This window comes from Neolamprologus brichardi, chromosome 1 (assembly GCF_056152115.1).
Source record: "Neolamprologus brichardi isolate AB-2024 chromosome 1, ASM5615211v1, whole genome shotgun sequence".
Taxonomy (NCBI): Eukaryota; Metazoa; Chordata; class Actinopteri; order Cichliformes; family Cichlidae; genus Neolamprologus; species Neolamprologus brichardi.
In genome coordinates, this window is record NC_142104.1 from 20346899 (window position 1) to 20372058 (window position 25160).

The 25160-nt window shown below is 40.7% G+C and overlaps 2 protein-coding genes across 3 annotated transcripts in view; both read left to right on the forward strand.

Moving 5' to 3' along the window:
• The first annotated feature begins 60 nt into the window (after nt 1–60).
• On the forward strand, nt 61–5979 carry tmem9b (TMEM9 domain family, member B). The gene is made up of 5 exons (XM_006780182.3): nt 61–313; nt 1552–1643; nt 1737–1845; nt 2142–2276; nt 4840–5979. Exons 1-5 carry the CDS (start codon nt 242–244, stop codon nt 4993–4995), a joined length of 564 nt encoding a protein of 187 aa, XP_006780245.1. The 5' UTR covers nt 61–241; the 3' UTR covers nt 4996–5979.
• A 3270-nt stretch (nt 5980–9249) lies between these two features.
• The window catches only part of dennd2b (DENN domain containing 2B), a 54649-nt gene continuing 38738 nt past the window's right edge, over nt 9250–25160 (forward strand). Inside the window, exon 1 of one of the 2 annotated variants that reach the window (XM_035915299.2) lies at nt 9250–9344. The gene's annotated coding sequence lies outside the window, so the exon portion shown is untranslated. Of the gene's footprint in view, nt 9345–13914; nt 14167–25160 lie in introns of those variants that run through there. The other variant, XM_006780183.3, reaches the window with a different exon arrangement.

The window sequence follows — 25160 nt, forward strand, 5'->3', positions numbered from 1 at the left end:
GTCCCGCCCGCCGGACATCGTTTATTATGCCATTAACCAAGCACGGCCCGCTCAGTACTGTGTGCGGAAGACAACCGCCATTTCCGGAAATTACAAGTCAGCTGCTAGGAAGCTGACGATTGTTGCTGTTTAGTTAGCTTGATGGCTAATCTCGTCAGTTGTTAGGGTTTGCTTCACACCGCTGGAGCTGTTCGTGGAAACATTTGGACCTGTGTTGTTAACGAGCTGCACTCCTGTAAACATGAAGTGGGTGTTTTTTCTCGAGGCTCTACTCCTGGCTTGTTTTGTGCTGCTGAGCCAAGTGACAGCGAAGGTAAGGCTGACGTTAGCACACTTAGCTAGCTATGTGGAGGAAATGGTGATGATGGCTGGATGAAATGAAATGGCTTTTCTTTAAATCTCCTCTAAACGATGACTTGTCGCTGTGGGTTTGACAGCTGGATGTCAGAAAAGTTAACTAATGCGCGAATGTGGCTGCTATGTTTGCTGCTTGATGGTGAGGATGTAGAACAGAAAAAAGAGGCTATTTATCCCGAAGTTGGCAAGTTCCTGTGTTAACAGCGGCCAAAACATTAAACAAAAGCTGGATAAAATACATTACGACAGGACAAAAGGGGTCAGTAAAGTAGGAGCACAGTTAAATAGAGAAAAGTGAAGGAGTTAAATATCTAAATAAAATAATGACACCCCATCTAAAAGAAAGGGAGTAAAAACAAAAGATGCAGGTATTGTCACGTGATTGTACTGAATGCGTGTGACATCTGTAGCCTGTATCGACATAACTATAATAACCAGTGTTATAGTTGAGAAAGCAGGTTCAAAAAACTGTGTCTGACCATAAAGTCTAAGTTGATTACCTCTCACACGGGCAACTCTTGAGTTCGAGAAAGCCAGAGGTCAACTGCCTGAGTTTGTTCACCCCAGAGTTTAATTGCTTCAATGCAGGCTCTCCATTTGAATCCATCTATCTTAAAAACAGCATCGCGGCATTTTATTCAGCATCGTCCACTCGGTCATCATTTACTCAGGTTTACTTTTCATTTTTCAACAGATCAATCCTAACGAACACACTCCTGGTTTTACTAATTTGATGGCTGATAGAAGCTGTTATTAAATGAAAATTTAAAAAATAAAAAAAAGACAAGCAACATCCTTCTGCCATGTTATGGGTGTTGATGATGTATAGTCTGTCCATCAGGGGGCACTAAACATCTTCCCTGTTGGCAACACTGATTGAAACAGCACAAACACAACAATCAGCTAATCTGAGCAGAGCTGGGCAGAATGTAAACGAGTAAATAAATAACCACACGAAAAAATGTTAATGAATCTGTTTATTTTTTCTTTGTCTGAAAGAAAAGGAAATCATCCGATATATCAGAATGTCAGATTATTAAATGAACAAATATAACTATTGGGCTTAAAAATCCTCTAAGTTTATTTTGGGAGGATTTGCATAATAATGAAATGTGTAGGCTTTTGTGTACCATATAGTGTGCAAATGTGTTTGACAAACAAAAAAATAATAAACATTTGCTGTCTCTGTTGCAGAATTCAGAGGACATCCGCTGTAAATGCATCTGTCCGCCGTACCGAGAAGTCGAGGGTCAAATCTACAAACAAAATGTCTCTCTTAAGGACTGGTATGCTAACAAATCCGTTGCTGTGTGATGCAAGTTGTCCTTGGTCTGTTTAGCTGAAAAGCTGAAAGCTTGTTAATTTTAATGTTTCGTCAGCAACTGTCTCCACGTGGTTGATCCCATGCCAGTGGACGGGAAAGATGTGGAGGCGTACTGTTTACGCTGTGAGTGTAAATATGAAGAGAGGAGCTCGGGGACCATTAAGGTAAGTTCAAGTTAGATCAAAGAGTCGTGGTTGTTTTTTCTTTGCTGTGATGCAGGGCTGTATCTAATGATTGAGTTTTAGTTTTATAGTCTTATTGTCCTTTTATTGTGACGCCTCTCTTTTGTCTAAAGCAAAATGCAAAAATGAAAAACAGCCAGCCTATCATGTGACTCAGGCTGTGTGTGACTTAATGGATTATTGTTCAGCTTAGAGGACACCTGATTGTTTCAGTGACTTTTATTTTTTTTCTAAACTAGGAAACGAGCAATCCCACAGTAATTGTTTCTTATTTTCAGTTTACCATCATAATGTACCTGTCCATTTTGGGTCTGCTGCTGCTCTACATGGTCTACCTGACTCTCCTGGAGCCCATGTTGAAGAGGCGCCTGTTTGGGCACTCGCAGCTTATACAGAGCGACGATGACGTTGGGGTATGTGGTCCCTTTAATTTTACAGCACTCCACCTGAGAAACTACCATTGTTGTATTGTTTCTTTTCACTGCTGCTGCGCCACTCTTCTGCTCCTTTTATGAGGACTTTTATGTGGACCCATTGGCCGAAATGTCACATGGGAGTCATCCTTTGTAGGTAAACTTTAAAAGTTTACAAGTGCCTCTGTTAATTTTCAAACCCTTTTTTTGTGCTGTGCTGTGCTGAAAATGCCTCAAGTGAATCTGAACGCATGTTTCAAGCAAAGACTGGAGAACACGGTAGTTACTACAATCGCAGGGAGGATCTAAAACAAGCTGTAACTACCTTCTGTTCACAACATAGTTAAAAGAAACCTGATGACAGCTGCTACATTACTGATGGTGAAATCCTGATTATTTATAAGAACATGGGCATGACAAAGATCTGGGACAGGAAGTGTGGTTGTGGTGCAGCGGGTGAGAACACAACCTATGATGTGAAAAAGTAGTGGTGAAGCTTTAGGTTTCCTGCTGCTGCAGATTCACATGAAAATAATTTAATTTGTGAAATATGAGTTGACCCTTACTGTAACATACTCACAGGAAATGCAGTGTATGGGTCAGTAAGCTTAGCACTTACTGCTATCGTTCATCAGGACGAGCTGATGCTCATTTTCTGCATTTTTTCCACTGTGGAAACGATTAAAATGAACGAAGAGCTTCACTCGGCAGGAAGGAAACAAATTCCTCAGAGAGATGACCAACTCCTGTCAATATTCTCTGCTGTTTACCAACTGATACCATAGGAGACATAAAAACAGATCAGAGTTATTCACAAATTGATGGGAACAGGCTGATTGTGTTGTTATTTTTAAATAAGATAAAGATATTTTGGTTTTAGTCGTCCTCACCATCAAAATCTGTGAGCTCAAACATTGTCTGATACCACCAGGTGTCACCAAATCGACATGACTGAAAGGATTCCCACTTTAACGTGTCAGTTTTCAAAGTCAAACATTGGTCTGTTTATTACATTTGTTCATGCTGCTCGCTTGCTACACAGTGAACAATCAACCCGAGTTTGTGTTTTCATTAATCTGTACTTTTTAAAAGCCAGAACACGCTCATATGCAGTATCAAGTAGGAGAAAGAAACAAAAAGGAAACAGTTCAGTAGATTCCTGACTTCTTGCTGTTTTCTCTTTTTAATTATTTGATAAAAAGGCACAGTGAAAATGCTCAAATTTCTTCGTAAGAGCAGATAGTTTGGTTGTTTTAATTTGAAAGTCTGAAAGACTGTTTAGAGAAGAAAGCAGTGACTACCTTTGACTGTGGGAGGTGGGTGCAAAGCGGTCTCACTGTGTTTCACTGGCAACGTTTAGGCAAGAAGAATTGTGGTGTTTGTCGTATACTGTACAAAAAGCTAATGCTGGCACTAAAAGTTTAAGATTTGTCAGTATATTGTTTTTCTGGTAAATAAGCTGACAACAAACAGCTGAGGTGCTGCGTTGTCTTGTTTATCCCAAAGCCTGTAGTCAAAATTCAGACCACATGTTTCTCCTGTGCTCTAACATGAATTAGATGAACATTTGCAAGCAAAACCAATAAAAGCGGAAGGACTCCTGCAACATTAATTATAGAGGAACTGGTGGGCTTGTAATGTTTAGTGCTCGATACAGAGAGACTGTCTGACTAAAGCTATTGCTTTTAGTCAAACAGTGCTTTTCCTTTCCCATCCTCACAACATAATCCCATAACCATTTTTTACTTAAATAATATCCAGTAAAGAAGATTATTATAGTTGACTAAAACTAAACTAACATCTGGATACATTTTAGCTAACTACAATAGACTTTTTAAAAGAAAAAGAGATTTTGTGAACTCTGAAAACTAAAATAAAGTTTTAGTAAATTATAAAGTTTTAGGTTTTAGTTTAGTGTTTGTTAGTTTAGTAAAATTTCATTACAACTTGCCTTATGAGGCGTTTATGGACATGTTTATTGGGACTCTTGGTGTCTTACAAGACTGTTAATTAACTTCTTTCCAAAAGTTGTGTTTTACCTGTACTGATTTTCTAAATCTTACCTCTGATACATTGCCGCCATGCAACAATTTAAAAGCCTTAAACTAGCAGTGAAACTTAAAAAACTAATAAAACTAAAGATTTTCAAACAATAAAAACCAAAACTGAAATCAGAAAATCCACTCTGGACACCAACAGAAACCAAACTGAATTAAAAACAATCAAAATAAAGTAAATGTGAAAGGAAACTAGAAAATACAAAGCTATAACAACACTCCACCAGAGACTAGGCTTTTGTTAATTTAAACGATTCTCACTGCGGCTTGAGCAGCTGTCAGCATACATACACATCCCAAACAGAACAGAGGACATCTACATGTGTGTTAACTGTGTTCTTTTTATTAGTTGTTGTTGTTGTTGTTGTTGTTGTTGTTGTTGTTGTTGTTGTTGTTTTCAAGACGGTCATTAAAATGTACATTTGAGTCTTAAAAAGAACTAGCGAGACGCTCGTGTTTGACGTACGTCAGACCTTTTAATCTCACTGTGTTAACTTTGCTTTCAGGACCAGCAGCCGTTCGCCAACGCTCACAACGTCCTGTCCCGGTCACACTCTCGATCCAACGTCCTGAACAAAGTGGAGCATGCCCAGCAGCGCTGGAGGAGGCAGGTCCAGGAACAGAGGAAATCTGTGTTTGACCGCCATGTTGTGCTCAGTTAAAAACCATGTTTAAGTAAATGGTGGAGCAAAAAAACAACAATAACAGAAAAACACTGTGACAGACCCCCTCCAATTATATCACTCTCATTTCTGAATCAAATCTAAACGTGTGTGGTGCATCAGAGGTGGACGTAGGTAAGAAATCATTCCCGGCTCTGGTTTAGTCTGCAGGCAACACACGAGGTTACTCTGAATTAATTTCTTGCACAGTTTAAATACACAGACCTAAAACACAATTTATTCTTTGACTAATGAATCTGAGCTAAGAGTGCTCTTAGTCCAAAGAATTCTGATTACACTTGATTTCTGAACAAAACATCCAGGTGTTGGTCATAACTGGCTGTTACCTTGTTGGCATTTAGCGGGGGTCGATAGTTTCCACCCTAAAACAAACACGATCACTGCTCTCACCATGGGAGCAAAAAGGAAATAAAATCATGTAAAATACTCCTGCTTTAAAAATGCATGTTTTATAAATAAATCTTTTCTAAATGTGTTTACGATCCTTCCTTCCTACCATGATTATTAATGTCTCATAAATGGTGTGAAATTAATCATTTTAATGAACTGAATTAAATTTGGTAACTGAACAAGTAGTTTCCCTGAACCTTGTTGCAGAAATCAATGTGATTTCCTCTCGATGTCATAATGAACTTACAGTAGCTGTGCTATTGGTTATCGGCTGTTAGTGGCCCTTTAAAATCTGTGCCCTCTCCAACTGCCTAAATGTAGCGTCACGTCTTTTGGTTTAGCAGGTTTTTTTGGGGGGGGTTTTAAATGCTTGGTCAAACGTCACGTCCACAGTCAGTGTCCTTGTTGTCTAACAGGCAGGGTTTCTGTGACAGAATTTATTTTGTGTATAGTTTGTGTGTGTACATGGGCAGAGTGGATGAACTGCCATCGCTGGGAGACATTTGAAAGTGTTCTTAACTATTGTATATGTGGTACCTTTAACTTTGAAATAAAGTTCTGTAATATTTGTGATTCTTGCACTTGTAATCTGTTCGTTACATTGGCCCCAGGTCAGCCCTGAGAAAACACATTTAACTACTAGTTTGTTGTCATTTATTACGATTTATATATTTGGGGGTTTTTTTGTTTTTTTGAGCTGACTGACATGCTGCAGAGGTCCCAGGACAAAGATAAAATGCCAACTTACTTTAGAACAAAGACGATCATTGTATCTACACCAGAATCCTGCCCATGTTCAGGTCATGTTTGTCACATGTTAATCACAAAGGAGCCACCATATGAGGCTCCTCGTCATTTTAGCTTTTATTTCAACATACGTGTGTTAATAAACAATACAACTGGTAACCAAGTCGTCACAAAGAGGGGGCATTTGTAGATATGAGGTTGGAGGAAAGCTTGATTTAGGGTTTTGGTAATGGCATAAATTACGATGTAGATCTGACGCGGAAGCATAATTCACATGTAACCCTGTAACACTGGTACTTATAACACCCAACAGCATCAGATGACAGCATGGATAGGACCAATAGAAGTTTTTATTCATATTCATATAATATATATATATATATATATATATATATATATATATATATATATATATATATATATTATATATATATATATATATATATACACATACATACAGTGGGGCAAAAAAGTATTTAGTCAGCCACCGATTGTGCAAGTTCCCCCACTTAAAATGATGACAGAGGTCAGTAATTTGCACCAGAGGTACACTTCAACTGTGAGAGACAGAATGTGAAAAAAAAATCCATGAATTCACATGGTAGGATTTGTAAAGAATTTATTCGTAAATCAGGGTGGAAAATAAGTATTTGGTCAATAACAAAAATACAACTCAATACTTTGTAACATAACCTTTGTTGGCAATAACAGAGGTCAAACGTTTACTATAGGTCTTTACCAGGTTTGCACACACAGTAGCTGGTATTTTGGCCCATTCCTCCATGCAGATCTTCTCAAGAGCAGTGATGTTTTGGGGCTGTCGCCGAGCAACACGGACTTTCAACTCCCGCCACAGATTTTCTATGGGGTTGAGGTCTGGAGACTGGCTAGGCCACTCCAGGACTTTCAAATGCTTCTTACGAAGCCACTCCTTTGTTGCCCGGGCGGTGTGTTTTGGATCATTGTCATGTTGGAAGACCCAGCCTTGTTTCATCTTCAAAGTTCTCACTGATGGAAGGAGGTTTTGGCTCAAAATCTCACGATACTTGGCCCCATTCATTCTGTCCTTAACACGGATCAGTCGTCCTGTCCCCTTGGCAGAAAAACAGCCCCATAGCATGATGTTTCCACCCCCATGCTTCACAGTAGGTATGGTGTTCTTGGGATGCAACTCAGTATTCTTCTTCCTCCAAACACGACGAGTTGAGTTTATACCAAAAAGTTCTACTTTGGTTTCATCTGACCACATGACATTCTCCCAATCCTCTGCTGTATCATCCATGTGCTCTCTGGCAAACTTCAGACGGGCCTGGACATGCACTGGCTTCAGCAGCGGAACACGTCTGGCACTGCGGGATTTGATTCCCTGCCGTTGTAGTGTGTTACTGATGGTGACCTTTGTTACTTTGGTCCCAGCTCTCTGCAAGTCATTCACCAGGTCCCCCCGTGTGGTTCTGGGATCTTTGCTCACCGTTCTCATGATCATTTTGACCCCACGGGATGAGATCTTGCGTGGAGCCCCAGATCGAGGGAGATTATCAGTGGTCTTGTATGTCTTCCATTTTCTGATGATTGCTCCCACAGTTGATTTTTTCACACCAAGCTGCTTGCCTATTGTAGATTCACTCTTCCCAGTCTGGTGCAGGTCTACAATTCTTTTCCTGGTGTCCTTCGAAAGCTCTTTGGTCTTGGCCATGGCGGAGTTTGGAGTCTGACTGGTTGAGGCTGTGGACAGGTGTCTTTTATACAGATGATGAGGTCAAACAGGTGCCATTCATACAGGTAACGAGTGGGGGACAGAAAAGCTTCTTACAGAAGACGTTACAGGTCTGTGAGAGCCAGGGATTTTCCTTGTTTGAGGTGACCAAATACTTATTTTCCACCCTGATTTACGAATAAATTCTTTACAAATCCTACCATGTGAATTCATGGATTTTTTTTTCACATTCTGTCTCTCACAGTTGAAGTGTACCTCTGGTGCAAATTACTGACCTCTGTCATCATTTTAAGTGGGGGAACTTGCACAATCGGTGGCTGACTAAATACTTTTTTGCCCCACTGTATGTGTGTGTGTGTGTGTGTGTGTGTAAAGTACCATTCAACTGATTGAGTATGTTTACATCAGGTACTTTATTTTAGTTACACAATCTGTGCACTATTAAGCTGCTTGATTTGGATTACAGGTTTTACTCAAGTAAAACGTCTAAATAGCTCAGCCCCCCGCCCCCGACTTTTCAAAACGCAAAATTATGTTTAGATGTTGTAAGAGGGTGTGAATCATGTCAGATTTTCTACACCAGATTTCTGCACTGATTTTTGGTTGTGATTAAATATTCAGATTTCCTATAGACCCCCCACCCGCGAGCTTTGTTCTTGGTCTCCTGTGGCGAGAACGAGGCAAGAATCCTGGAAACACCCCGGTCTCAAAGTTACTTGGGAAGCCTCCCTTCAGTGACAACGTGTATACGATTTTTCTAAACTCTGACAATCACTTTAAATCGTTTAAATCCACAAGTCAACCAAACTAAGAAAAACAATAGATTTTTAAAAAAGAAGAAGAAATCTTTCTGCTTGAATGCATTTCTGGGAACCATGGAGACAAACATCTCCCAAACTTTGACATGTTAGTAATCCAGCCTTAAATACCTCGTTTTTTTTTTTAAGTGTTCTTTGTCTGGTGCTTTTCTGGCTTAGTAAATCTCTGTTTTCATAACTTGTCCTCTCTGTGTTGGCAACAGATTTTCTACCAATGGAAAAATACTAATTTGGGATCCAGCTTGGTCAATAAAAAAACTCGACAGGCTTTTTCTTCTTCTTCTTTTACTTCTCATCTTGACATAGTAACCCATTAAGTTACCGTGTCATGATGAAAATTTGGATTTCGCAGAGAACAGTACAACCATTCAAACCAGTTAAATTGCAGATGTTTGATAACTCCAACCATCTTCTTTTCATTTAACTCAGTGATTTCCATACAGCTACGTCATCGTTTCCTGTGCAGTCCGCTTTTCCTTTTTTCCCTTCTCTCTCTCTGCATGCAGTTCTACCGAGAAGACTATTTTCCCCAGTAAAAAAAAATAAAAAATAGCAGTTTTCAAGCTGCACACATACAGACACACACAGAGAGAGCGACACGGGCTCTGTGCAAGAATGGATCAGTGACCTAACTGAGCGCCAAGAAAGAAAGTCAGGTAGGCTTTGTTTCTTTGTTTTACCTCCTTAAATGTTCTTTGTATAGAAATCTAACCAAACTTTCCTTTTTTTAAAAGTAAGCTGTAGTTTTTGCAGCAGATTTGGAGAGTTTCTGTGAAGAAAAACAGCTGAACGGAACGATACCTTAGTCATTTTTGATATAATTAAGGTGTGTGACTCAAAAAAAAGTTCGCAGATAGTGACTTAGATCGATGTCAGATGATAACTTCAGTGTTTAATGTTTATGTGGGAAAGTAGCTCTTCTCAGTTTTACTGTTGCACTTGCATCGACGAGCCTACAGGGGTCGCCTCAGACTTTGAATTTGATCCAGTGCAGAATCGATGGCTTTTACATCCATCTGTGTTTATTTTATTTCATGCCCCAACAAGCTCCTGTACAATTTTTTAAATGACTTTCCCAGGCATTTGTCTAACCTGTCCCTACTAATACACAAACGCACACGCAGACAGTCATGTTTCCATATCTCCACAATACATTACACTGACTTACATTCATTTTGCTGATGTTACCTCAAGCCAAGTCTCCTTAAAATGCACTGATTTTGTTATTTAGAGTCTATTTTTGTACCCACAAGAAAGCCAGATCCTCGGAATGAGATGGTTATGCCAACATAAATATTATATGTATATACATATGTGCATACTCAGTATATGAAATGTTACCCCGTATCGCTGCATTCAAGGTTTCTGATTCAGTTCGGACTGATGTTGTGGCTGCTGTGTGGTCAGAAGCTGAAATGCCATGAGATAAAGGAATGTCCTTGTACTAAACTGTTCTGCTTGCTGCTCCGCCAGCACATCATGTTGTGAAAGCTGCAGCTATTCAGAGCATTTTTAGAAACAATAACATCTTATTGTTACTTTGACTGAGAGAACAAGAAAAGTTTTGTGCTTCGGTTAAACATTCCCCCCTCGATAATCAAAGAGTGATCATGGTTACTCATAGACTGCAATCCCCCTTTTCCCCTTGAAGCAGGGATGTGAAACTCATTTTACATGCATCCCATTTTGATCTTGTGCTGAGACCTTTACACCGACACCAGGTGTTTAACCAAGCATTTAATCCCTGTGATATCTTGATATAAGATAAAGAAGTGCAGTTTCAACAACACTTGTTTTTCTACATGATCAATGTGTAAAATTAAGACAATTATTAAGACGCTGCCCAGATTGTCCTGTAGTTTTTGTTGATTGATGAATTTTGTTTTCAACTGAAATTTCTATAGTAGACAGTAAACAGCAACTTTTCTGTCATTTAATTGTTTAAATGTGTCTTAACTACTTAATAAAGGGTGAATGGTTGTGGGGGAGGTCTTTATCAGCAATAAAACCTTTAAAAATACAGTTAAAATAAAAAATACTTATGCCCTCTTTCATATTTTCCAAAACCGCTCAGTGGGCCGGATTACAGTTTTTCCTGGGCCAATTCTTGCCCCCAAACCTCATGTTTGACACCCCTTTCTTAAAGGGTTTCTGTAACACAGAACCAGCTGATAACTGTTATTTACTGTAACCCTCAAGGTGGTTGATACTACCATTGCTTTTCTAAGGTGAAGGATGGACTGATCCTAACAGCCACAGTACCATTTGGCCTTTTGTGCATTCAAACATGTGCGAATGCAAAGAAAAGTAAGTGGGAGTCTCTTGAGAGTGATGTCAGATACAGTTAAAAGAGACACTTCCAGCACATTTCTTCACTTCGAAAGAAATGAAGAGGCTGTGTCAACTCGACAAGTTGCATCTTTTCCCTCTGTGCTGACAGGCTGCATCTCAGGGTGTTGAAAATACACGTCAACTTAATCGGGAAGTTAAAGAGCTGCCTTGGGTCCTTTTCTGAAACTCAATATGGTGTTTATTACACTATTTAGGGGATAATTGTGCTGTGACTTTGACTTCTTGTCCTCTCTTCTCATTGAAACTTCAGGAAGGAAAAAGAAAGGCTTAGTAATGATTTTCTTTCTGGCGTGTGAGTGGCCAAAGTCTCACAGAGATGAGGTGTAATCGTATCTGTTGTTCATGTTGGATGAGATTACTGCTTATTCCCTCATGAGTGCAGCTCCAGGAGGTGTGTAACGAATGAATACGATGTCTGCTGTCAAAGCTCTGTGGTCAGTCCCGAAACTGAGGTCGAAGGGATTCACATAAAGTTTTAGAAATCTGTCTTAATTGGGATTCCTTTCCTGTCTGGTAAAATTTCATGTATGCTCGTGAGTCTGTGCTTTGATGCTCCCGTGTCCTGTGAGAAGAGGATGTGGCTTTTAATGAGAAGTCCAGATGCCACTGTGATCAGTGGAACAATGAATTCCACATTATGTTGTGGTGAAAATAAAAAAAAATCCCACAAAAAGCTCTTAGTGCCTCCGTCTTTTGTGCTGAATATGTGCGGATTTGAAGTGTTTTCAGGAAGGACGATCTTTATGAGACCTTGAAAGGGTTTGACGGGGTCTCTGTAAGAAAAGCTGCACAGTCACTGATCTGTAGGCTTCCTGCTGACTTCATGTAATGAACTGCGATCACGGATGTCTGAGTTTTGTGACTTCCTCTCTCTTCCCAGGCTTGTGGGATGATAAGACACCCCAAGAGACTGAAAGGAGAATGTTTATGGATGGGTGCTCCTTCAGTGTTTGGGGCAGAAATGTACAGACAGATAACCATGGATGACAAAGGGAACTCTCTTGTGAAATAGTTGGAAACGGTTTTCTCTGAACTTCCATCAACTTCTGCCAAAGGAACAAAACATATATTAGAAATTCCTTTATTTGTGTCCAGTGCAAACCTTTTTTAATTGGATGCGAGACCTCACCATAACACCACACTACAGGCTGAAATGAGTGTCTTTCTCTTGTTTTTGTACGGTATAAATTACTGATGTAAGTTTTACTGATGTAAAAAAAAAATCACTGCCCTTAGGCTTAAAGCATCACCCGTGAGTCTGATTTGGTGTCTCCTGCCAGGTCTCTCCTCTGTTACACCTGGAACCACACCCACAAGTGATGTCATGGGATCTTGGAGTGCACCTGCGTATCTGTGCAACAAGGTTAAAGGTGAACCCATTGGAGGTCAGCAATAAAACAGATTTTCAGGGATTCTTAGTCATCTTTTTTGCTTTTAAGTGAACATTACAAAGTAATATCACGCCATACTCCTACTTCACTTGCAATAGGTATTCTGAATGGGTTTTTTGTGTGTTTTCTTTAGAAAAGCACAGTTGTTTTCATCGTGCGGTGGTCAGAGATGGATGATTAATAGAATCAGTCATCACAAATCTGATGATTTTTTATAGGTCTGCGTAGGATTGAAAAAACATCCAATTTTTAGTAAACTGTAACTGCTCTGCATATGGTGCTACCCAATAAATAAAGCTCATTAACTTAAAAGTTGAATTTATCATGTTAGTGTAACTGAAAACTGTTGTTCTGATTAATAGAAGCAGTAACTTTAGTTAGTTGAGTGTCTGAAGGGGGGACACGATGCTGAGAAGGTCCCAGACCAGAGTCCAGTCTGGGGGCCTTTCTGTGTGATGTTCCCATGGGAACAGCTACTCCAGTTTCCTTTAACAGTCCAAAGTCACGTATGGAGTTAGGTTAACTGGTGATTCTAAGTTGGCTGTAGCTGTAAGTGTGAGTAGTTGTCTGTCTCTTTGTGGTAGACTGGCTATCCAGGGTGCACATCCTGCATCTCGCCCTATGATGGCCGGGATAGGCTCCAGGGCCTCCTGCAACTCAGAATTTGATAAGTGGAAGAACAAGATGGGTGGATCTGTGCATTTCCTTTTAATGTGAAGGTGACTAAAAAGAGATGATTTTTGTCCCAAGTCTCATTTCTTGCACATTGTTTCCTCCACCCTGGGGTGTACTCTCCCTTCAGGGAACAGCACAGTCCTGGTGCACAGCTGGCTTTAGAGGACACCGCTGGAGTCTCTGGTTTGAGGAACAGACGCTTGTCAGTTTTTATTAAACAGCACCTGTAAGAACCAGATTGTGCTTTGAGTCATCACGAAGCATTTTGAGCTAAAAGTTAGAAAAGGTGCCTTAAAAATAAAGCGTGTTTGACTGACTTTGAATGCACTCTGGTGAAGCTGCTGGAGGACAAATGAATAACATGAGGAGTCTTCATGTTTGTACGCACTTTAACGGTGAACATGTCATAAGGGATCTTTTTCTATCATTAATGAAACGCTATTACACGGCCAACATGCATTTGCACATGTGGGCAACACTCGGTCAGTGTTTCCCATTCACTTTGGACATATGAATGGCATCTTTGTGTGTGCTGTGGAGCATTTTTCAGCATGACAATGCCCAGCAGCCAGCTCTGGCAGCGCGGATTCGTCCCATCAGCAGCCCTCGGCTCCTGAATATTCATCCACGCTCCTCAACTCGTCCTGACAATAAACAAGAGGCCAGAGGCTTGAATGCCTGGGTGGGGAGGGGAGGAGGGCAAAGGGGCAGAAGGAAGGGAGGCGGAGGGGGGGGGGGGGGGGCAAATCCCGGCAAAAGTGGGGGGCAAACAACCCGTTTCCAAGGTAACAAGCCCAGCCTCTGTACTCTGCAGCAGTCTGTGAGAGAAAGGAGAGGGGAGGCAGGAGGGCTTTTTCCTTTTTTCCTCCTTTTCTTTTTTTTCTTTTTTTTTCTGGTCGGTTTTAGTTGGAAAGACATGAGTCGCAGTTTATTGAGAAGGGCAGGTATCCGGCAGAGCCAGCCAAAGTTTTTCACCGTGTAGACGAACGGGATCTGTGCGTCGCAAAGGGATTATAATCTCAAAATACCAGCAGCCATGGATGTGAGGGCAAACTCGGAGGTAAAAGCCGTCTGCTTTTTTTTTTTAAACAAACAAAAATTTACCGACGAGCTACGGCAGGAAGTTTAATTTGTCACAAAGCAGCTAGTGGGACAAAGCAGGGGTGGAAAATAACTTTTAAAAAAGTTGCAAGGTGCGTTAAAGTGTCTCCATGTGACCATATTTGGTCAATGGCATGCTGAACGATGAAGCGCAGTCATCGGCAGACTGCTTTACTTTCACCCCCCCGACAGCTGACCCTTTGAATGAAGAAAAATGTCCCAGCGGATGCAGGCAGTAACTCTGCGGGCTTTGTAATTAGTTATTATCGGTCAAACATCCCTAAAGTCAAACCAGCAGATAAGTAAGAAAACAGCACAAGACTCCAGATCACACGACTCTGAACTGAGCACCCTGTGTCGTTTTTCCTGCTGGAGTTCAGGCTTATGGTGAGGGGGGTGACTTCTGTTGTTTTGGCCAGGGAAGGGTATAAACCCAAATACTTTTTAAAACGTGCATTCTGCGTATTTTAACATTTACACTCTTGTGCATGTGCAGTTTTATCTGTTAACGCTTTTTGCGCCACACATTTGGAGATCATTTGCATTTCGTGCAATGTAGCAGTCCTTAAAAAGTATCATTAATCACACCTCTGTGGGTTAAAATGATCATGTACGTGTTTTCAGCTCTACTTCTTAGTTTGGTGCCTTTAATTTAACTTCGTCTGACCTGGCTTTGGCGCAGATGCAGGTCCAGGGTTGGTTTATTTTATTTTTTTGTGATTCACTGAAACATGTGCATTTACTTACTTGGATAAAGGGGGAAAATCTGGTCCATGTATCACAATTGTTTCAGGCAATTTAAACTTCTAAAAGCACCTTTTTTTAAGAACAACGCTGGGAAAAGAGTGTTTTCACTACACTGAGGTTTGTGTAGGTTAAGTATGGAGAGCTGTGTGGCTGTCTTTCTTGAATGTTTTGGTTCCTGAATATGAGTTTTCTTAACAGATTACAGCCTAAATCCTTGTGATCTTATCTCACTTACCATAATGCAAACCCTATGGCTGTGAGCAGTTTTCTTTAAGCTTTCTTTTTCCTCCCTTAAAAAAGCCTTTCCATTGTGCAGATCAAACAATGACCTTCCCCTCTCACTGGATGGGACTGTCAACACAAAGCTATTGAGGAAGTTCTTCTCTGTTCTCCATTCACTCTAACAGGAGTGCATCTAGCCTAAATGGGCCGTTGTTCACTCAACATCACAATCAAGAGTTGTTTTTGTCTTCAAGATAGGTTCATTGGGATTTACTGAGAATCGTGAGGGTGTGAGGTTGTAGTTTTCCTCACCGTCATGCTAAAGGGATCCTCAACCACATTTCTTCAGATAGGGGGGTGTATTTCTCCAACACGCGGTTTTGACAGATTTCCCAGTCATAAATCTGCAGATCACAAGACCATCTCCCTTAGCTTCCCTCAAACAGCCACAGAAGTCACAAAGCTTCTTTTGAAAGCAAGCTTTTCATTGCCTTTCATGATTTTCATTTAATCTTATGTGACTATATCTATGCAGAAAGGAGACATATGATATCGGTGCCTTTGGCTCGCCTGTGGCTGTTTTAACCAATTCAGCTCTCACATTCATGTGGTTTAAAAACACAGCAGATGTCACACCTGTGGAGAGAGCACAGAACAATAACGTGTGTGTTTCTTTCTAGGATTATAAACACTGATCTCATCGATCTGCTGTCGCTCAGCTAAGAAACTACATTAACCTTGCTTTCCGCCGTGGGATTTTAGCAGTCTGATAAGTTCATTGAAGGTCATGCTATGCTGACTTAGATCTAAAAATCATAGGTAGAAGATTAACTTTCAGGCGTACAGTATTACCCACTGTTTTAGGTCTAAGGCACACTCTTAGTCATACTGTTGGTCACCATGCTGCGGCCTCAACATACAAACTAGATTTATTGGCATCCCAGTGTTTTACTTCAGTACATTTTACTTCCACCTTCCATCCTTGATATGAGTGTTTGAGAGCCTGCTTGACTTCTCATTAGCTCATGAAGTAAAGCAAAACATATCACTTTCTTTCTGTACTGGACGTGAGTGGGATGAGCTACTATATCACTGGTGTTCTGGTTTTCACAAGCGATGGTGTTAGGTTGATCAGCACCTCATATGATGCTCCATTCATGGTGTTTTGTTAGTAGACTACAGTCACAGCAGCAGTTCTGTTGTCAAAAATTTGTCTGGCTAACACTGATTGCAAGACCTTCAGAGCTGCCAGCTATGGACCTCTTTTACAGCGTAACGTAGTGACACTCACCGTTCCAGGTGCCAAACCAAAGATGCCATCATGATTCATTTATATTAGTCGTCTTTCCTCTGGGGCTGCCCAGAATTGCACAGTGTAAAACTGCCTTAAGCTTAATCCCTTTTGCATTTACCAAAAGAAATCTACTACTGGTGTGTCTTAAGGTTTCCTAGGAAGTTTCCTCAAGCTCTCTCCAGCTGCAGTGCCAACACGACTACACTTCCTCTCACCCACTCACAGTGCCTCTGGTTCAATAGTGCTTTTTTCTTTTTTCTTATTAAAGATGACAAGCGCAGGATTTCCACAAAGCTTTAGAAAGACTTTGGTTACAGCCTTTTTCTGTTTGTCTTTTAATAAAAATCCAAAATATTTGTCAAGCTATTTCATGTGAAGTAAAAATTAAGCCTCAAGCTACTGTGTAACTTAACCTCTATATGTAACCGTTTATAAGCTCCCCCTGGGCTGTATAGTTAATGGGTCGTAATGTTTTAATAGGATTTTGCATGCCATGTCAGGGTAACAAAACATCATCATGTAGACGTTATCATGCCGTATGACGTCCTGACTATATTTATTCGAGGGGCTACATTTGTCATGTGTAGTTGCGTGCTGAGATACGAGCAGCGCTCGGGTTGGATGTCTGGAGTACACACGCTCTCAGCTGTGTTTTCATTTCTTAAACACTTGTCACAACCTGTTGATACTCAGAATAAATGGTGCAAGCGCTGCATTTACAAAGCCTCCTTATAAAGTAGACAGCCTATAATCTTTAATGAATTGCTAGTGAATTTGACTCGGAGCATAATTTTCCCAGTGCCATTAATCAGCACATATTGACTTGAGTTTCCAGATTATTGAACTCAAAACAGCTAAAGCCGAGGAACGTCTTTATCTGTCTCAGTCATCACATGCGTAATGACTCCCCTAATGAGATCACGTCCAGTTATATTAATTAACTCACTGGCTACTTTAAGTCAAGAGTGCTAATGCCAGTGTAATCAATGGGAGCCCAGTTGTTTTCTTCAGGATTTGTTCATCAGTGAAGCCTGAAAAAAAAAGGGGGTAATTTGATCCACATATTTTAAGTGCTCCACAAACAGCTCATATTTGTTCTGTTTCTAACTAAAACTGTGCGGTGAAGTTCGGGGAAACATCACATTTATGGCCAAAAGAATCCAGTGCCAGCTGTTCTTACGTTTTTATAACTAGTGATGGGAAAAGAAAGTGTATGAACAGTGGAAACTGGGTTATGAATAAGTGGTCATGCTGCTGGCCCTTGTCCAACATGGGAGAAAATAAAGAAATCCATATAGCTTGTTATGAACGATTTCATGTAAGAACTGCTTTCTTTTGGCTGTCTGTTAGTAATTGGGTAACATTACGGTTCAGCCGAGGATGGGCGGCTGATTAGTGATTAGTGTCACGCTGTCACTAGACTGAGTCTCCCGTGGTGGGCAGATGAACATTTGCTCACGCAGAGTGATAGTCTCGGTGGGTGTGTATTGGTAAAAAAACAAGGTTTGTGAATTTATTGAGCAACAGGGCTGTGATTTCTGGAAAGAGACATTGCTGCAGAATATTTTAAATGCACTTTTTTGGTTCTTTGTGTACTACAAAGAAATAACCCTTGAAGTTATGCATCTCTACAGCTGAGATCTCCAAAACTGCGCAACACCGTGAAACAATCTTTAGAAAAATGAGATTTCTAGGCTCAACTGTTCCTTTAATCTGCATAAAACTGATAGATTCTGAGAAACGACTCATAGGAGAACAAATAAACCACGCAGGTATTAGTAAAGCTAATCTCTTTCTCTGTTTACTTAAGCTTTAAGAATTTGGCAAACAAGAGCACATTTTGTGTCCTTGGAAAAGTCAAAGACTTTTCTGTTGGAGGTCAGCTTTGTGACAGATTCACCCCCCCACCTCCCCGCTGCAGCTCAGATGGACATAAGCCTGTTTTCCACATGCCTGCCTCTGCAGCTGTGCATGCTCATATCTAGGTTATACAGAAGGGGTTTTCATCTTTTCCACAAGGAGAAAATATGCCATGATTACCCTGAAAAAACACAGAGATAAAAAAAGAAGTATTGGTTCCACCTGGACAATCGAGCTACAGTGGCAGCATGGCAAAACATGTGGTAGTGTAATTATATAGGTATGGGTATGTGCAACTGCCAGTAGCACTGACCTTGGTGGTTTTCTTTTACATAGACAGATAGAGGCCGTCAGAGTCTCAAATGGGTCTCCAGAGAGTCACACTATGAGCACAATGCACATATATACTTCAGGTTTTCAGTTTCAGATGGGAATTTTTGCTTTCCCATCATGGTTGGCTTATAAAATGCCTAAAAACAATCTTCACGTGTAGTGAAAATGATTTTATGTGGACCGTATTCATCCTGTTGAATATCAAACCCTGGGTGCCCTTCTGAAAATATGTATCTGTACCTCAACTCCCACGCTGCTCTGCTGACATGATTCGGCTCAAATTGGCTCAACGGACTTTGTCCGCTGGGGACAAAACTGGTCTTTCAGGAGGTACTGAAACAATGGCGTGGATCAGTGTGTGGGCTTATGCACTCATGTCTGCCAGCAAGTTGTGACGTCTGGAAAGAGTTGAGAATTCGCAGAGATTTTCACCCTTCCTTTCCCCATTTGTTTTTGGCTGCCTGTGAGCTCTGCAGTGGTTTGAAAAACCTTGAAGTCAGGTTGCTGATCAGCAGAAATAGAGAACCGGGTCAACCAGAAAAGCAGAGAAACAAGAGGGAGGCAGCTCTGTTTATGAAAGTTGTTGTGTCTGCTGCTTCTGATGCATATTTTTAAAGTTTGCCAGTCTTGATAATAACATGAAAATGTTACGTAAAGTTAAGCAATTCTGTGAAGATTGCTCTTAGCCAGGTGCGTATTTGTGCAGCCTTACACTGAATGAGAACAAAGGTTTTGGCTTTGACTCCAGGTGTTTCTGCCCCTCTGCTGTGCTTCCTTTCACCCTCTGAGAACAGACTTTAATATTTTGAATGCAGCCAAGGTCTGACGGATAATGCAAATATTAGCACATTCCTGCAAGTTGCGGGGAGAACTATGTATCAGATAATATGTCAAAAGTGACAGTGCCAAGGACATGTGGACTCTCTTTAAAAGACACGCACACACGTAGACTACAGACTGATAAAAGACTTACTTTTTAACCACCTCTCCCTCTCAAGGACACACTGAGCACAAAGAGCTCTTTTATTCCAGGCCAAACAGTCTAATGGAGACACTGTCATGGTCCCATTTCATCAATATGCTCCTGTTGCTGGGGGAACATATGGGTCATTGATATGCCTCTCATGTAATCACATAATACTTCTGGACATGAACATGACAGAACCAGGAAAAACCCTGAAATGGCAAAGCTAGCTAATTAAGACAATGGTGTTGAATATCCAAAAGCGACACGTTGGCTTACAGGATTTGTTTTTATGCCAGAAGCAAAAACAGCCAGATAGTTTTTAATCTCTGCGTTGAGGTTGAAGTAAAGAGATTAAGAAGTAGTGCTTAAAAAAGAAAATAAGGAAGCAAAACTTTTAGCTGACTAAGTCTGGATGTTTTGCTAAGCTAAGATTTGAAAGAAGAGGAAGCAGGCCAGTTGCTTGGAAATGCGGATATGTGTTAGTCGGCATGGTTAGGTGAGACAATAGAGTGTAAATAAAGGATGGATGTGCTAGCGGCATTTTGGGTGTAGACAAAATGCCAAACTCATAGGACTTGTTTTTTTAAGCAGGACGTGACCATATATAGGATGAACCTGGGGAGTTAGCTTACACTAGCCTAACTGGCTAGAAGAGTGCATTGTGGGTTCAGTGTGTTGTAAAACAGGATGATAAGTTGGCTAGCGACAAACAGACAAAATGTATTGGTCACAGAAACCAAACAATGTGACTTTGAGTGCACTGGATGTTGTTAGTTTCAGGGTGTTGATCTGCAAAAATGGCTGATCACACCAAGAAACAAACTCATCCACAACAGGCCCATGGGAATACTCTTCACCATAAAGAAGACTTACAATCATCATATCATCTGCATATTGGGAATCCAGATGTGGCCGGATTGAATTAAAAGATGAAGAAAAGTCAGTAAATAGGAGCAGAGCATGGGCTTTGTCCCTTTCCAGATGACGATACAGGAAATTTATTAAACCACGGCTTCCTCTTCAACGCCCCTACAAGGCCTGTATGCAAATTGCAGTGGACCATTATGCTCCATCTCCTGCAGAATCTCCTTTCTGTTGAGCTTTTCAAAAGACTTCATCACTAGAGATGTTAAAGTCCAGTCCCTGAACTTTTATTAGTCTTATTAAATTTAAAAAAATTTCCACCCATGTTTACTTAAGATGGAAAGTTGGCATTTTAAACTGGGAATTACCTAATTGAGGCCTAATATTAAATTAAAAAAGAGAAAAACAAAAAATGACACTGTAATGAGCCCATGATACAGTGTTACAGTAAGAAAAGGACTTCACATTGAAAAGCTGACTGGTAACTTGGTTACAAGTTACAATTAAAATATTATTAGTTAAAAAAATCTATTTTAATGGTATATAGCTTTTAAATGAACCTTTATCTTGTCAGTTGTCAGTTATGCACCGTTTCATAGGAAAAATTGGAAAAAAGATGAATGTCAAAGGAGCTTGCAAAGAAAAGCGTCTGGACTTCTTTAAGTTACTTGAAGACGTTTCACCTCTCATCCGAGAGGCTTCTTCAGTTCTAAGGTCAAATGGTGGAGAGTCCCAGATATAAACCTGGTGGGAGTGTCCCCCCACAGAGGGACAAAAGGACCCCCTGATGATCCTCTAATCGCCTGAGCCAAGGTGTGGAACTGGGTGTGGGTCCCAATCAGCCAGAGTTTCGGATGAGTTCATTGTGAAACCTGGCCCCACCTTATCATGCGAATTCCTGAGGTCAGATGGCCCAGGGTGTGAGTGGGCGTTAAGGCGTCTGGGAAGGGATCTCAAAACTGGATTATAGATGGCAGAGAGTTGGTGTCGTAAACCACCGCCTCTGTTCAAAGATGGTCGCTCACAGTGGACATAGATGGCTTCTTTCACTACTCTTTCAAACCATCTGTCCTCTCTGTCCAAAATGTGAACATTGGCATCCTCGAAAGAGTGTCCTTTATCCTTAAGATGCAGATGGACAGCTGAATCTTGTCCTGTGGAGGTGGCTCTTCTGTGTTGTGCCATGCGCTTGTGAAGTGGCTGTTTGGTCTCTCCAATGTAGAGGACTGGGCATTCCTCGCTGCACTTGTACGGCATACACCACATTGTTAAGTCTATGTTTTGGCGTTTTGTCTTTCGGGTGAACCAGTTTTTGTCTGAGTGTGTTGCTGGGTCTGAAGTACACCGGGATGTCATGCTTGGAGAAAACCCTCCTGAGTTTCTCTGATACACCGGCTACATAGGGGATGACAATGTTGTTGCGTCTGTCCTTCTTATCCTCCCTCGCTGGTGTCTGATCTTCTTTTCTGTGCCTCTTTGCTGACTTTAAGAATGCCCATTTAGGATAGCCGCACGTTTTGAGTGCTTCCTTTACATGTGTGTGTTCCTTCTTTTTCCCTTCAGGCTTAGAGGGAACATGATCTGCCCGGTGGTGTAGGGTCCTAATTACTCCAAGTTTGTGTTCCAGAGGGTGATGGGAGTCAAACAGGAGGTACTGGTCCGTGTGTGTGGGCTTCCGGTAAACTTCGATGTTGAGGTTGCCATTCTCTTCAATGTGCTATTTAGCTTAATGGTTAATGGGGTTTTTTGAGATTGTTCGGTTTCCCCTCTGCAGAGAGCTCGATTGAGATAGTTTGCAGGCTGGTTCAGGCCTACATGTGATCTTTAGACTGCTGCTTTATTCAGCAGTTTCCTACTCTCCTTTTCCCTGATGTTTGACACCCCTGATGTAATGCCGTGTTCCAGATTCCTCGGAATTCAGATGTTGGAGAACGTTCCAGAAAAGGCACGGGAAAACAAGATTTGTTTTGATTCTTAGCAAGATAGAGGCATTCAAGTGTCGCTAGCAATACAGCATAATACTTATTTTATTGAGCTTAAAAATACCGCTAGAGCATATTCATGGATAGAGCCTCAGTGTCAGTCACTGCTCTGCATATGGATTATTTAGTGAGTCACGGATACAGAACAGTGCCATTAGAGAAAGGTTTTACTGTTTTACTCCTGTTTACATTCAGTAGTGGGATTGCTAGGACTGCTCTGACGTTTCAGGTTGGAAATCCTAGTTGAGGGGACATTCCAGATTGAAATTCCTAATTGGAACTTGGAAATTCAGAGTTCCACTTATTCAGAAATGCACTATAAACGTCAGGGTTAGTCAAGTCAGCTTTGTTTTGTGTTACGTTGCTTAATGACAAATTTGCCCCATTTTCATTATCACACTTCCTCCATCCTCACATATCCAAGTTCCTCCTAACAGACCCTTTAGAAAGAAACATCTGAAAAAGGGACGTGTGGGTGAAAAGAGTGGACACGGAGGGGAAAAGATGGAGACCGAAGTATTGTGTTTTTACAACAACAGGACAGCAACCTCAGGCTAAAGTGTGCCTTTTTGTGTCCTGCCTCCAAACCCCATAAAACCCCAAAGATTTTAACACCCTGCGATGTCAAGTGTGTTGCCAGTTGTTGACCGTTAGCTTGCCCTTGGCTCTGACATCTCAAGAGAAAAGTTGTATTGAATGTGGTTGAATGCACTTTAAAGGTACTCTAGAGCTTTCTTAGAAGTGGTTGTTTACAGCCAGTAATTTTGTGTAGAGAGATGGTATCAGACCTCAGGAAGTCAGTTGGCTAACGCCTTGGTGTTTACACAGCAATGTCCATCTTGGGCCTCTGTGACCCATTTCTGTGATTATAGCTTTCTGAGTCCAAAAAAAATGAAAACAATAAATTTACACAGATTAAAATTGATTCTAAGTTAGTTACACAAGGTAATGACGTTAAAGAAATTATTTCTGCGCTTCTTTAAGGTGTTAGAGATCAAATCAGAGAGAAGAGAGTGGAGTGAATATCATCTCCAAACTCACCATATTTTAATCAGGTATAAATCATATTTACACAGCTGACAGTGTCTCTGGATTCATGTTTCCTAATTTAACTTAGTCAAATTTTGAATAAGATGAAAGATTTTATTTCTCAAGTTCTCCGAATGTTTTTCTCAACGTCCCTTTTTTTTCCCTGATTCCTGATTTGTTATATTTTTATCGTTGTTTAGTCCACCGTGAATCAGTCTAGATAGTTACGCGCGTATTAGGATAGTCTTCGATGCCAGACATGTGATTTGTAGAAATCATTTGAGAATTTCTCTAATTTTAGATCAAACAGCATGTCGATTGATGACTCTGTCTCTCTCCGAGACATGTGAGTTGATGCTTATGTTGAACCTTACGTAACTATTTGGATGACAGGAAATAGATGCAACTTTCTACATTTTCCCTCCTATTTTGGGACTAATGTTCTGTTTTTACTTTGAGCTCTGCGGTTTTATGGTTCACAGAGGAGCAGCAGCACTGGCGGAGTCGTATACAGGACAAGGCAAAATCGTTCTTTGTGTTGGATGAAAATAACGATGCATGCCTCGTCGTTCTAGCCCAGTCCACAATCCACAGGAAATAGCTGACAGCAGGAATGCTCCCTCTCTCTTCTCATCTGTCTCTATAGGAATCAGCTCCACTACTGGTTGGCTGGCTTCTTCATACAACAGCTTCCTGTAAACAAGTCATGCTGCCAAGCACCCTCCTATCCTCCAACTCTGATCTCTAGGGATCTCCATTTGACCTCCTCATGAACCAGAACAATTGCTTTGAGTCTTTTTGAAAGGTTCATTGCTACACTTTCAGGGGCACTGGCCCTCAGTTTGAAGGAAGGCTTTAACTAACTGCTAATTTGACAAACTTGAGTAAATGTTTTAGGACGAACGACTTAACAGTTTCAGTGCTACATCAGCATTTCATAGTGTTATAAAGAGAGGGTTGTTTAGGATGAAAACAATTACACGCTCAATAGTATTTTCATTGCTATCTTCTTTTGACTTATTTTAGACGTGAAAGGTGGTAAATATGTTTGTCTGATACCAGACATACTGCTTGAGTATGAGCCATTGATTACAATTAGGCAAAGCATGAAGAGCATATGGAAAGATTAGGATGTGGGTTAAAATAGCAGACCCTGAATGTCTGTTGTGTACTGTGGGTAATCCATAGCCCGTAAGACTCTTGCAGAGACCTTGGTTGGAATCTGCCCGGGCCTATCTGCCGTGTGGCTTCCTCTGCTCTCTCTCACAGCTTTCCTGTCCTAGCATAATACTAACTAAAGAGCCCCACTCCTTCCCCAAAAATAGACCTATAGTATTGTGTGTACAATATGATGAGTAAGCAATTAGCACTTTATTTGCTAAGAGGGTTTGCCTACCCATCTATCCACCCTGACCTCCACCCTATGCACAAAAGATGGGTTTCAAATATGAGTTTAAGCGTTATGACAGTCTTTAAATATTAACTTTGTTTTAAAAAAAATCTGTATTCTTTTCAAGTCTGGAAATAAGTAAGCTAAATTAGTTTTCTGGACTTCGCTTGAACTCAACCTTTAATGTTAGTATCAGTAGAGTAGCACATGTGAATATATGTATTTATATATGATTCATAATGTTTATAAAGAGCTTGCTAAATAG

Excerpts from the sequence above, each read along its gene's own strand:
- tmem9b (XM_006780182.3), top strand. The coding sequence starts at position 242 with ATGAAGTGGGTGTTTTTTCTCGAGGCTCTACTCCTGGCTTGTTTTGTG. Across the intron at positions 1,846-2,141 it reads GGAGCTCGGGGACCATTAAG|TTTACCATCATAATGTACCT; the intron begins GTAAGTTCAAGT and ends TCTTATTTTCAG. Across the intron at positions 2,277-4,839 it reads AGAGCGACGATGACGTTGGG|GACCAGCAGCCGTTCGCCAA; the intron begins GTATGTGGTCCC and ends CTTTGCTTTCAG.